This window comes from Poecilia latipinna, unplaced genomic scaffold (genome assembly GCF_001443285.1).
Source record: "Poecilia latipinna isolate Pla-1442-1.1 unplaced genomic scaffold, P_latipinna-1.0 Scaffold5200, whole genome shotgun sequence".
Taxonomy (NCBI): domain Eukaryota; kingdom Metazoa; phylum Chordata; class Actinopteri; order Cyprinodontiformes; family Poeciliidae; genus Poecilia; species Poecilia latipinna.
The window spans coordinates 1-13,638 of NW_015117816.1; the positions used below are offsets into that span (position 1 = coordinate 1).

The window sequence follows — 13,638 nt, forward strand, 5'->3', positions numbered from 1 at the left end:
AAAAAATTTTTATATCAAAACCCCTAATTTTTTTTTAAAAAACATCTCAAAATTTTTCCCTTTTTTTTTTTTTTTTTTTTTTTTTTGGCTGTCATGCATTGTCAAGGTCAGTGCGATGCTGAGACAGCCTTTCTGTCCCGTCAAACCCGTTTGAAGAAATATTACACACTCCTGGCCGGATCTATAAGTATAGCACTTGGAATATACTGCGACAGAGACAGATAAGCACTGAAGGAAAACCATCACTCATTTAGGGCCATTTGGGTTAAGTCAACAATTTCAAAACCGGCCCACATCACCTGGGCATTATAAAACACACAGATGCACACAAACGCTTAAAGCCCGGCATCCCCCTGCAGGACTGCAGCACGCCCTGTTGTCAAACTATTGGCAGGTCCCGACTTTTGTTGGGAGTCGGGACTTTACTCGCTCCGTACGATGTGCGTCCACTTAGCTCCGCACAAAGTGTTTAATTGGTCTGAGGAGGAGGAAAAAAACAGATAATAGGCACTTAGAAGATGTGAGGAGGGGTGTGTGGCTAAGAATGAATGAAGGATGTCATGAATGATGCCCTCTGTGCTTTCTGTGATATCACGTTCCTCTTTAACAGTCCAGACCTTTAATGCCCCAGCCCCCGCCCCTTCCTGTCTCAGTTAACAGGAGTGTCTGAATTGGCCACCAGCAGCAACAAAAGAAAACAACTTCAAGAACGTAAATTAAACATACTGCAGATGCTTTTGACTTGCTGTGTGTGTGTGTGTGTGTGTGTGTGTGTCCGTGTGTGTGTATGTGGGCTACAGGGCCCTCCAGGCTGGGTGAATAATTAACAGGGCCAGTGAGTGAAGTAGGTACCAGGCAGGGTGTTTTGTTACCCCCGCCTCACTCAGCACGAGCAAACAGCATTAGATAAGCCTATCTCTATCCGCCTGACTTGTGTGCATGTGTGTGCGCAGTTGGGCCACTTTAGATGATTCAACCATTTGATACCTTCAAAAGCCTCCTGCAGCTCGGTAACAGTTCCCGACAGAAAGCCTAGACATCCCTTGTCAAACGAAGATGGGCTCCAGCAGCTGCAGCCACTGAACATCTTGTCACGTCTCACAAAGTTAAATATATTTCTTCCGTCAATACATTGAAAGGAAACCAGCTTTTAGTCCAGAGAAGAAACATGTAGTTTCACATCCCTTGAATATTTATAGTTTTTTTTTTTGTTTGTTTTTTTTACATGTTAAAATCACAATCTTTAAAGTATTTTTATTGAGATTGTACGTGACAGACCAACACAAAGTAGTGCATCACTGTGGATCAGAGCAGTACAATGCGTGTTGGTATTCACACACCTGGTAGAATCCAGAGGAACCAATTGTCTTCAGGGGTTTGTAACAGTCCATCTGTGTGCATCTTTAACTCGGTGTGTGAAAGCAGGGGCTCTTGGAAGACCTAGAGGTTTGCTAGAAAACATTAGTGAACAAGCAACATCATGAAAACCAAGGAACGCAGCTGACAGGCGAGGGGGACAGTTGAGGAGAAATTCAAAGCAGCTTTAGGTTTCAAAATTGTGGGGATACTTTCTTCCAGCTTTGGACAAGGGAGAAGAAAGGTGGTGAGACCTGATGGGAAGATGATGGAGCTAAAATACAAGGCAATCCTGAAAGAGAAGGCTTAAGCCTAAGAAGGAGGTTTCATTTTTTTTTTTTTTGTAGGACAGCGAACATATTCAGATATGTAGAGGTTACACATTTCCTGCTTCCTAATTATCCACTGCTCTGTTAGTTTATCAGATAAAACAATCTAAAATCTAAATCAGTCTGATAAATTCTGAGCCTTGAGGTTGCCGTGTAAAAGAGTTTGAGGGTATCAAAGCTTTTGCGAATCACTGTGTTTGAGACATTTTATCTTAAATTCAGAGTAAAACAAGCCTCTCATTTATTTTAGAGAAAATAATTTCCCCCCCCCCCAGAATTTAAGGGCTGCATTTTGTTTGCAAAGCTAAGTGTTGCATTCTGTCGGGCTGCACGCTGTGCCTTAGCTGTTACGAAAATACAATGACTTCTCTATTTAGCCTTTGTTGAACTGACAGGCTGCCACCCTCAACTGTTGTAAGGCAGAGACGAAGTCTGTGAAGGAGAGAGAAGAAACAACGAGCTGAGAAAGTCTGCTCTGCGAAATGCTCAGCTTTAGCTTTCGGTGTCGGCGAAGTTGCGTTAGATTAAAATATTCTGTCACACTCAGTTGTTTTCATTGAGCAAACACAATTTTTAGCCCCACTTTTTTTTTTCTTTTTTTTATTTAAACCACATGTATTTTACTTGCAATGAAGCAATATTTGTGAATAATTTCTGCAGGTTTACTGTAAGCGAAGATAACGCCACATTCCGACATTCCACACCCAAAGTTTGCCTCCCATGTTTGCAAGATAGGAAAGAAGGTTTCCATCAGGTCTGCAAACAAAATATTTGACTTTTATTCAGCGTTAGTATTTTGTTTACATTCTATTTACAACATAAGACACGCATGGAAGTCGGCGTGGAGGGGGAACAAAAGAGAAAAAAAAGATATCATCCCGTAAAGAGGGTAAAACAAAAATCTAAACAGCGTCAGAGACAAAAGGAGAACTTTTACATTAGAGGTCCAAGAAGAGAGCAAAGTATGTGCACCAGTGGAGGCAGTATTCAAGCTGATGACATACAAACTTCACAGGACTAGTGATGTGAATCTAGACATTAAAGAAAAACATATCAACGCCTTCTTTTACAGGTCGGGGCTACAATATTAATACTGCAAACAATGACAAGGAAGGAATATCAAACATGTACTAAACTTCAGACCCTGTTCATAGCCTGTTGTAGCACCTGCAACGCCACCTACTACCAGAGCCCGACTGCTGATATCATGACAGATGATTACTGAGCAAGTTGATTCAAGTATGAGAGTCTGTTGTTTTTCAGCAGGGCTTGGTTTGTGTGGTGCAAGTGTAAATGTAGCTCACAGAGAAAGAGAAAGAGAGAGATAGAGAGAGAGATCAAGTTGTTTTCCCCCCTTTAAGTTGGTTATTTTATGTTGTTCAAATGAAAATTTTCTTTAGTTTAATACTTACAGCACCCTAAAAAAAAAAATCTATTGCCACCCGTTAAATTTGTGTAAGAACAACTTATGAACATTTGCTGCAATTTTACATCTGTCGATGTCGGAGAATTTTTATTTTTATTTCCCTTTTTGTCTTTTTCACTCTGCATAAAAGTTGGATCCTCATTTCAATCCATCTGTCGCAATTCTATGCTTTTTTAAAACCTCTCTCATTATTGCTCTGATTGGGTTTTCATAGGAACTTAGCTGATTAGCCATCATCTTGTAATCATGTTATCTGGATTAGTTTACCGTTAGGTTCTGTTGTTTTTCCAACTGTGAAGAGAAATTGGCTTCTGCGTCAGATTTGTTTGTTGCAGAAAAACAAAAAGTTTGGGGCTACAAAACCAAATATAGAAATTAATCATAAAGGAAATATTGGGGGTGCCAAAAATTGCTGGAGCTGTAATTCAGTTAATTGTCCCCACACGCTTGGCCCCCATCTGAATAAATGCTCTCAACCTAAAGGTTGGATTCTCTGAAAATGTTCACAGTGACATTATACTACTGAAATGAAAGAGTAATTTATTTCAGGGATATTTTACAAAAAGCATGGAGGGTGTCACTGATCCCAGCTTCTACCTGTGATTGAAGCTTATATGAGTCTGAGTAGAAAGCAAACACTATACCCGATGCCAAAGTGTTACAGTGAGCGGAGGTTGCTATTGCCCGAATATTCCCAGCTCTATGTATACTTTTAGCTTGTGTCACATTACAAGAAACCATAAAAGAATCTTTTTTTTTTTTTTACACTATGGCTTCTCTTGATCTTGTTTCACCCAGCTGTTCCTAAGGAATGCCAAGAAACAAGATAAACGGAAAAAAAAGTAACAGAAGACGGCTTAAAAACACACAATTGTTTGCACGTTCTAATTTCATAGAACAAAAATGTCATCGAATCTCATAGGGCTAACCGTAGAGCCATCTCATTCCCATAATAAGATTAACGATGTGTGACGAAACACAGAAAAGACAGAGAAACATACAGTGCACTCAACAATTATTGGCACCTCCTGGTAGTTTTTTTTTTTTTTTTAAAGTTAGAAAATAATTAATCTTTTACTGCAAGTAGCATAATCAGACACATGAAAAGTTTACTGTTGACTAATGTTGGTAATGCTTCTCTTACCAACATTTTCCACTGCAGGGTGTGAAGATGATCTTGGGCTAAACGTGGTGCAACGAAAGCCCATTTTCTGACATAGTAATAGTTCCTTTCCCATTTGGAAGAGTGGCCAAGAGAAATAGGTCCCTGCTTTCTGTATACATTCTCCTAGAAAGTATGAAGTCTTTCATTATTGTGACGTTTACAGACACTGGTCAACTTCGATTGGGATGAGTAGCATATGTGCTGCTTAATGTTTTTGTTTTTTTTCCTTCCTAAGTGACCTTGTTTGTCACAGTTTAAGTTTTCTAAAACTTGTAATACTGTCTCTGCTGCTGATATTTTCAAGCTTGAATGAGCAGCAGTTTTCTTCTACTTATTTTCTTAACATGTTCTCTTTTTTACCATTTGGAATAGTGGCTAAAAGAAAATGGCATCTTGGTGATGTTGTTTCTCCAGGGAAACAAAGTTTTCGATTACCTATGAATAGTTCTTAGACATAGAAATTAAATGTAAAATTAATAAAAAAAAACACCATCAGGTATTGAAATAGGCCTCTGTGACTTCATACACATACTCTAAAGGGAAACAGGTCAATGATTACTAAATAATCATAAAACATTTTTTTGAAGAATGGCTAAAACACATATTTTATTATGGTAAAGCGTAAGAATAATTTGTTCAACAGCTGCTTTAAGATATCTAGTAGAGATGCCAATAATGTGGAGAGCCCTGTAGATTTTACATAAAGCCTTGAGAAGGCACTTCATTCAAGCATTGAAATTATAATAAGTTCTATAAAGTCTGCTGGTTTGCACATGGATGGCAACAGCAATGTCTTCCAGGCTTATCAAAGTAAAACTGTGGGAAAAGTAATTTAAGGCTAGCAATCGTGACGAGTTGAAATTAGTGCACAGAATTTAAGTAACAACTAAATAATGGAGAAATTATGTACAAAGTCAAGTGCAGCCCTGACAATGGCAACAGGGTAAGAAATCTTTACTGCGATAAATAGATTACGGAAGCAGAACGAAGAAACGGGAGACTACGGTAGCAACAATCGTAAATGAGTGATGCTCTGACTCATCCTCGATCGCTGCTGTCAAAGTTGCTTGTTTCACTAATACAAAGAGAGATGCGATCTCGGAATAAGGAGTGTACGTCCACCGTCATGCTGTCACATCTCTGACAGACAGATGAAATAAATTAACAATAAAGACAAGGTTAAAAAGGTCCATCATTAAAATGCATTGGAGCAGCAATAAATAGATTTTTCTTCTGTTTACAGTTATCACCAGACACTTTAAAACACAGGATCAATCCAAAGCAGTTTGATTTGTTGCTTTTGTTCCTAGGATGAAGGCTTGGTGGTCCTCCCTCTGCTGAGGAAGCCAGCAGGGAACATGGAGTAGATGAGATGCTTGTATAGATGTGTCCTTCCTTTGTTTCATCCGTAAAAAAACAACTTGCGGTGTCTCGCTGTAGCTGTGGTTATAGTTTTTTTTTTTTCTTCTTTTTTTTTCTGTTAATTCTGCCTCATAGCACAAACATTCATCTAAACACACACATACACACAACAGATTTGGAGCACCCGATGCCTTGCTGTCCCCACACAATGCAGTGTATCCTCCTACAGCCTTGTGCTTCTCTGAGTAGCAGTTGCCTCGTTGACACAGACCTAAGAACAGCTTTTGCTCCACGCTTTTTGTCAAAGCAATGAACCAAACCTAGAACTGAGTCCTTAGGGCAACTTCTTCCTCACGTCGCCATTCAGAAACACTAATTTATCTTCTTCTCGGATTTCAAGGAACCGTTGCGTTTGTGCTTCCCGTTGGCAATGCTCTCAGAGTGACAGTGTCCATTGGTCATGCTGCCGTCGACTCTTCTGCTGTGGTCGCCGGCCTTGCCCCTGAGGAGACGTACCAACCTATGCAGTAAAAACACTATGAGGGCGCCGGCAGCTGCAACAGCAAGAAGGACGTCCACAAGGAAGTACTGGTAGGGGGGCACTTCATACACAGCCGAGCGCAGGTGGTTAGCGCCACTGTGACGGAGGATGTAGCCGATCCAGTACACAGCCCTGGTGACTGGGTGGCCTGGCTGGTCTTTGTGAATGTTGGAGAGGAGACGAGCCTGCTGGCGGTACCTGGGAACAGGAGGACAGCAGAGATGGGGGTTAAAAAAACACACACAAAAAAAAAACAAAAACATGGGGACAACTCTGACTATGAAAAAAAAGAGATACAGAGAACACCATTCCCCGTTACAAACTACACAACTGCGAGCTCCTTTGGCTTTCTTTAAACACTGGAGTTTGTTCTGCCAGCTACATTGTAGAACATTACGTCGGGTCTAAGTCTACCTACACCCAAAAGCTGAAAATGGCATGCACCAAAATAAATCTTGGTTTATGAAACCATGAGCACACACACCAGAAATCAATTTCACCTTTATACATAGCAGCTGCAACTCGTTTGCTGCATCCGCCTCAGTTTCTGGCCCCCCTACACACCCATGTTCAACCATGGAAGGCGAATGCAAACTACCTTGTGAATGTCGGTGCATTTAAATGAGTCAGCAAACCAATGTTATTTCATGGTCAACAATGGAAACGGCAGAGAAATGAGTAAAGAAACACAATTTGACAAGGCAGAACTTGATGTGAGTGAGGTGGAGAGTTGAAAAGCTGTCACCTTTGGTAGCCACGGTAGTGGCGTGACAAATACAAGTTACACACTGCCGCCAGCATTTTAGGAAGCAGAAGGTTCGCTCCACAGTGGAGCGCTCATGGGTGTCAGCGATACTAAAACACGCCTTCTCTGCGCTTTGGGCAGTGGCTACACCTGAGGCAGTAGCCACTGCCTCCTGAAGCTTTCACTGGAAGAGTGTTTCAGCATCTCAGGCCTGAAATGTTTCAGGCCCTGGTTGTTGCATACGCCATGTTTGTAAATGTTTGTTGGAGAACAAAATCAATAGTTGTAAAAGTGGTTTCAGATTTTTATTTGTATAATAACTTTTCTTCTCCTTCACAATTATTTTCTTTGTGTTGGTCTATCACATAAAATCAAAATTTAAAAAACAAAGATTAATACATTTCAAAGCATTGCATGAGGTGCTTACAAAGAAATGTACGAGTAAAGATAACACCAATCAGTCCAACCTGGGGTCGTTGATGACACTGCTGAGGGAAGCGTAGAGATCTTTCTCCGTCATGTCTTTCCAGTGCAGCATGACTCCCATCCCTTTGGCTGCCACACGAGTCATGGTGTCATAGTGGTCTCCGAAGAGAGGCACACCCACCACCGGCACCCCATGATACATGGCCTCGTAGATGCTGTTTAAGCCCCCGTGGCTCAGAAAGGCCTTAGTGTGAGGATGGCCTGGATGGTGGGAAGCATAGGTGTTGAAATTATTAGTAACTATTAACATGCTGCGTTTCCTGCACTCCTGTTTTGATATAAATATTTACAGTTCTCAGGGCATGTGACAGAGACTCATCATTTTAAGTGGAACATACATTTTAAAAACACATTATTTCAAAAGTTTCTCCATAAAATCTTGATTTTATCACCTCTTTATGAAAACAAAGCAAACCTAAACATGCATTTCCTTTGTGTCAACAGAGTCACTTACTCTGACCTTTGAAAAAGGTCAAACATGAAAATGTGTAAATATTTTCTAACCTTTGTTCACACATCTTTAGAGCAGAACACGGATAGCATTCGCATTTAGATTTCACCACTAAAGTGGCTAATGAGTCTCTGAAACGTCTATCAGGTACAACCGGGTAAGTCCCATTATCCAGCTGTCTATCTATACATCTATTGGCTGGGCGGTAAATCTATTTTAACTATTACTTGATTTTTTATTTTATTTTTATTTCTTTCACCAATGCACTGTGTTTTTCCATAGTTCATAGAGTTATCAGCATGGCCAAGGCTGCCAATCTCATTTGACAAGAGTGTTTTACAGCGTCTGTTTATTTGGACTTTGAATTCAGGCCAACTCTACAATGAAATGCTCTTTTCAGGGACCATGAAACACAGTGCACAAAACCAGGCTAAATATAAATGGTACGCACTCACCCAATAGGTCATTCTGTGGCATCCAATCAACAAGCTTGGTGTTGTTGCCAAGGTTACTGGGTGCAACTCCAGAGAATCTAAAAGAAAGACAAGGAAAATCATAGTGAAAGGACCCGACACTGAAACAAGTTGTTCAGAAGAGACACACAGAAGAAAGGTGAATCTTTTTTTTTTTTTTTTTTTTTTTTATTTTTGGGCCGGGGTTAATTTCCAACCTGCAATATTTTTCAAATGCACCATGTCTGTGGCACATGCAACACAATGCGAGTGACTGAAATTATTTGCATATATACTTTTTCAGCCATAAGAAATGCTAAGATTTAGACAAATCAAGGTCCTAACAATACAAACTAAAAATTTATTTCCTTCTGTTTTTGTATAAACACCCCTGTTTCAGAATTGAAGCAGAGGTATTTATTCAAAATGTCTAGAAGGTAAATATTGTTCAAAGTACACAGAGATTTAGACAAGTGTTTTTAAGGTTTCCATGTACAGTCAAACGAGAAACCATTCAAATGAATCCCCTAACTGTGCACAGCATAATTAAACTGCAAGTGCTAACAAAACTTCTTAACAAGGTAAATTGCAATTCAATGAAGTTCACAGTTGTTTTAACATCCTTTTATACACTCACACTGAGGCTCGATGTACAAAGGGAGGAAAATATTTATACATTACTCACACCAGAAGCAAGTTCTAAAGTAATAACTCATGATGTCATATTGTTTGCATAACCACACGCCTCATGGACCAACCACTAACAAGCCTGTCAGCTCGGTCGCTTATGCATCAGTTAATAGATGCCATGTATGCACAATAAAACAATGCCAGAAAGATCCGTGGATACTGTCTGTGTCTACTTATCTTATTTAATCAGTGAGTAAAGGACTCGGGTTAGATTTTTTGTATCACGTTAAGTCAAATGTATTTGTACAGCACATTTTCAGCAACAACGCAGTTTAAAGTGCTTTGCATCATAGAAACATACAGCCATCAATGATGAAACAAGCAATAAATGTTACATTTTGTCAAATGTTTTCATGTATATATTTTCTTGATGGATTTTGACATCAATATTAAACATTTTGTAGCTACTTTCTTTCCACCAATAGCCACTAGGTGGTGCTTGTGGGTAAATAAAACAATGGTATAATCTTATTTGATTAAATATAAGCTTTTAAATGATTAATGAGTGGATTTTTTTTATATTTACAGAAGTTCCTTCTTTCCCCCCCAAAAAAAAAAAAAAAATCTCTATGGAAAATTGATAAATTTTGCATGCAGTGTTCACCACCATTTATTTTCTTTAGATAACGATAGGATAAGAAAATAAATTCTGCCTATTCAAATACATTGTTCATAAAATAGTGTTTCACAACGATTTAGTTAAAGAACTGGATGACTCCCAAGTTATGAAGGAAATGTGAATGGAATGCATCTAAGTATTAGAGTTTAATATTAACTGGCACTGTAAATGGCAGCAGTCTTTTCAGCAATTTCTGTGGCTCTGAGGGGAAGAGGATTGATGTATAAAGAAAAAAAAACAACTATTCATATTGCAAACTGCACCTGGTAAATCATTTAAAATAATGTCATAACCAATCTGTTTTTTGGTTTGCTTTTTTGGTTTTTCTATTTCAAAACAATTGCAAAAATCAAGTAGTCATGATAATTTTTTTTTTTACCATTTCTAAACTCTAAATCTAATAAATGTAAAATCAAAATAATTAACTCTGCTGTGCTTGATTATTATTTATATCTAAAGCTAAAATATAAGGTTGTTGTTTTACATGTAGCTTTTTTTGACCAGATAAAGATAAAGAGTAATATAGTTTTATTTTCTCTCTGCAGGCTACAGGTGCAGAAAGTGGGTGCTGATGTAGCGTGACATTAACTAATGATCCTGCTATTCAAATTAAGCATTCCTGGTATACAACAAATCGGCCAAACGTCATAGTATGAAAAACACCGGCATACCATGATCCCTGAGCCACAAAGCTTTACAGTGTTTGAATGTTGCCTGACAAATTGCTTGGAGAATAAAAGAAAGATCTTAAGTCTGATGAGTCCATAAAATGTTGAGTCTTTTCTCTTTGGGGAAGTCAATGCATTTTTGGGAAAATTAAAGTCTCTGGAGAGCACATCAGTATTTTCATCAATACAACTTTACTGGAGCTTTTTGCAATACATACAGGTGTTGCGCAATGTTACCAGAACCCACAGGTATCGGCAGATCTTTGATCACATTGGAGCTGATCATGACTATAAACCGATCCCTCCATAATAGAGGGATATGGAATATAACCCCAAAACCTTTTTAGCTGAGCACTTTTTATTATGTTTGCCACTATCAAATGAAATGTTTAATCAAAGTATGCTGCTCTTCTGAAAAAATCCTGGAATGGACACAATGTCTCAATAGTAAAAATAGGCAAATTTCATTAACGGGTGGATCTGAGAAAACAAAAGGTTAGAGAAGGTTGAACTGGCAAAGAGTGACTGAACTGCATGACACAGACCCTTAACACTTGTCATTGTGTGAAAGCAAGCAGAGTGCGAGATCGGTGGATGTGAAAGAGTGCGCGTGTAAAGCATTTCCGTTAACGATGCATATGCATGCTACAAAACAACCTCCATCTGTCCATCTCTGTCTGCTTCCCTCCGTGACTCAAAGTCTTTTATCCAGAGTCAACAAAGCCTCGTCTCATTGTCGTGCCAATCAAAGCCGGCATTCATGGAGGCATTTATCAATGAAACAATTCATTTGGTTTGATCCCCCTTTCGAACACATTGGCCCTCCATCTCTTACATCCTCTTGGTTTTAATAAACACTGAAAGCCTTTAAACAGAATCTTCTCTTTGTCTTCATTTATGCATCAGTTCATGGATTTAATTTTGATTGTATGTAAAACAAAACAAAAAAAAAAAGAAATTAAATGTGACGCGGCAACACAAAAACTACCCTGCAGTTGAACAAGGCGTACATGACCATTATGTGGATGTGAGGCTTGGCTGTGTAAATATGCAGATCATGGGAACATTTAGTAAATGGGAGCAATAAAAGGTGTCGTGTTCCATGTGACTGGGATACTTCTCTCCTGTGGCACGATAAAAAAAAAAAAAAACAATCTTATCAGAGTCATGTTCACAAGAAATAGTCAACTTCCCTGGGTGCTGCATAACTGACATCAGCTTCTCGATATTTTACAACTGCAATCCAGTTTCCAAAATAACAGTGGTTTAGTTTGCTAAATTATAGTAAAGGAGAGAAACAACGCACCAATTTTTAGCTCATATTTACATTAAAAATAGAGAAAGACAGCATGCTGCATCTTAATTATGAGAACTACTGAGCTTGCTATACGTATAAAAGAACAGAAAGAATGTGCTGCACATCTAGTCTCAAGATTATTGATATCTGCTTCTTAAATCACACCCAAACGTTTAACATATATCGTTTCTCTTATCTCCTGCACAGAAAAGGCATTCTCTTCCCTGTCGTCCGTCCTATCTTTACAAAGTTAGGAATGTGGTTTGTCAACTTTGAACTTTATCCTTTCACCGCTTCTTGTGTGTTTATTCATGAGGTGTGGAGTCTAAACAAAGATTCGTTCATTAAAAAAAAAAAGACTAAGTGATAAAGTGAGTGAAGGGAAAATGTGGGATTACTTTTCCTAATCATAGGTACTTACTTATTGTGTGTTATATATGTTAACTAACAAATATAGCATCAACAAAACTTAATCTATAATCCGATTATAATTCATTATGGAACATTAAAGCAAAGGTGAAAGAAAACATGACGATCGATATAAGTTGTCCCTAAATTTGGAGCCGGTAATGTTTGTTCTCACAAATATTCCTAAATAAATGTCAGCAGAACATTTTTGGTGGAAAGGTGATGAAGAGTGATGAGTATTACTGTTGGATTCCTGGGGAGAGGACATTATACTGGAGGCCAGTCAGTTTTACAATGAATTTCCTAATCCTGTATGGGATCAGAACAACTCAGAGATCTGGGTCTCTGTAATCAATGACTACATAAGATAAGAGTTAAGCATTAACATGCTCAGAGGCTATGTTTGAAATCACAGCCCCTCCATTTCTCTCTTTACTCTCAATCTTTTATTTCTTCTCTTATATTGTACTTACAATAAAGGCCAGTGTATGTCTCATGCTTTTATTCCCACAGTTTACCTAAAGCCTACCTTACTTTGCAGTCATACCTACGAAAGCACATTGGCAATTATTGTAGCTATCCGTCTTCATGTGTGTTACAATACACCAGCAAAGACGAAGTTTAGAAAATAAACTAAACTAATCCAGCTTTTTATACTCTTATGATCTGATGCAGTAATTAAAATGAAATAGTTCCTTTGTTAAAAATGGAAGTCATCAGGTTCGGCAGAGGCAAGTCTCATGATGTAAAGGAGATCACTGCGCATGAGATGACTCCAGATATTACGTACATGTGGGTGGGTCCGGACTCTGACCTTAGCAAACAACCCGGCACTGAGGGACAAAGCACTGCCTTTATTTTACAATGCTCCTGACCAGCTATATAGCTGATTACGGGGTTCCACGTCATGTGACATCAAGAATGATGAGTGTGTGTGTGTGTATATATATATATGAAAAAAAAAATCCTGTTCAAACATTATTCTGTGACAGATGAACGGGTGCATGCGAGCATTACCTCCAGATGACACGCTGTGGCAGACGGGCCAGAGCTCCTGCCAGTTTGTGAGCAATGTCCTGGGAGAGATACTTGACTCCAGCGCCAAACGACACCACCACAAAGCCATGCTCTGCTGTGTCGTTCACCAGGGCCTGAAAAGACTGAAGGAACAGAGACAAAATAGCCACAATAAGCTACAGATCCAGAACAGCATGCTAACGTATAACCCGAACTTTGTTTCTTCATCTCTTCACAATCATTCAAACCATCTTATGTTTGATTAATTTGATGCTATTAAGGAAAAATGGAAAAATGTTTCAAGGAAAAATGTTTCAAATTACAATGAGGCAAATGTCCCTACAGGGACAATATAAAGTGACAGTAAAAAAAAAGAACAGTATTTATTTCTCAGTGATTCTTTTCTGGATTTACAAATTGAGAAAAAGTTATTGTATCAATAGCTTTATTAAAGAGCTTAAAGAGCATGTGCGATGTTGGAATGCGTAAGTGTTTACTCTCTAGTTGGTACCAAAGAAATATTTCTTTTGGGAATAAATTTAATATTTCAATTTTAGCTTAAGACCCTTACTCTGACCATCTGTGTAATAAATTACATACATTTTCTGATGCACCGTCTGCGAAAG

At 38.6% G+C, this 13,638-nt stretch overlaps 1 protein-coding gene across 1 annotated transcript; it reads right to left on the reverse strand.

Moving 5' to 3' along the window:
- Positions 1 to 3,360: 3,360 nt before the first annotated feature.
- Positions 3,361 to 13,188, reverse strand: LOC106943362 (2-hydroxyacylsphingosine 1-beta-galactosyltransferase-like; the record flags this gene model as incomplete). Its single annotated transcript, XM_015026671.1, has 4 exons — positions 3,361 to 6,377; positions 7,392 to 7,611; positions 8,317 to 8,393; positions 13,013 to 13,188. Coding segments are annotated over 4 exons (840 nt in total), but the record flags the coding sequence as incomplete, so codon positions are not given.
- Positions 13,189 to 13,638: the final 450 nt, after the last annotated feature.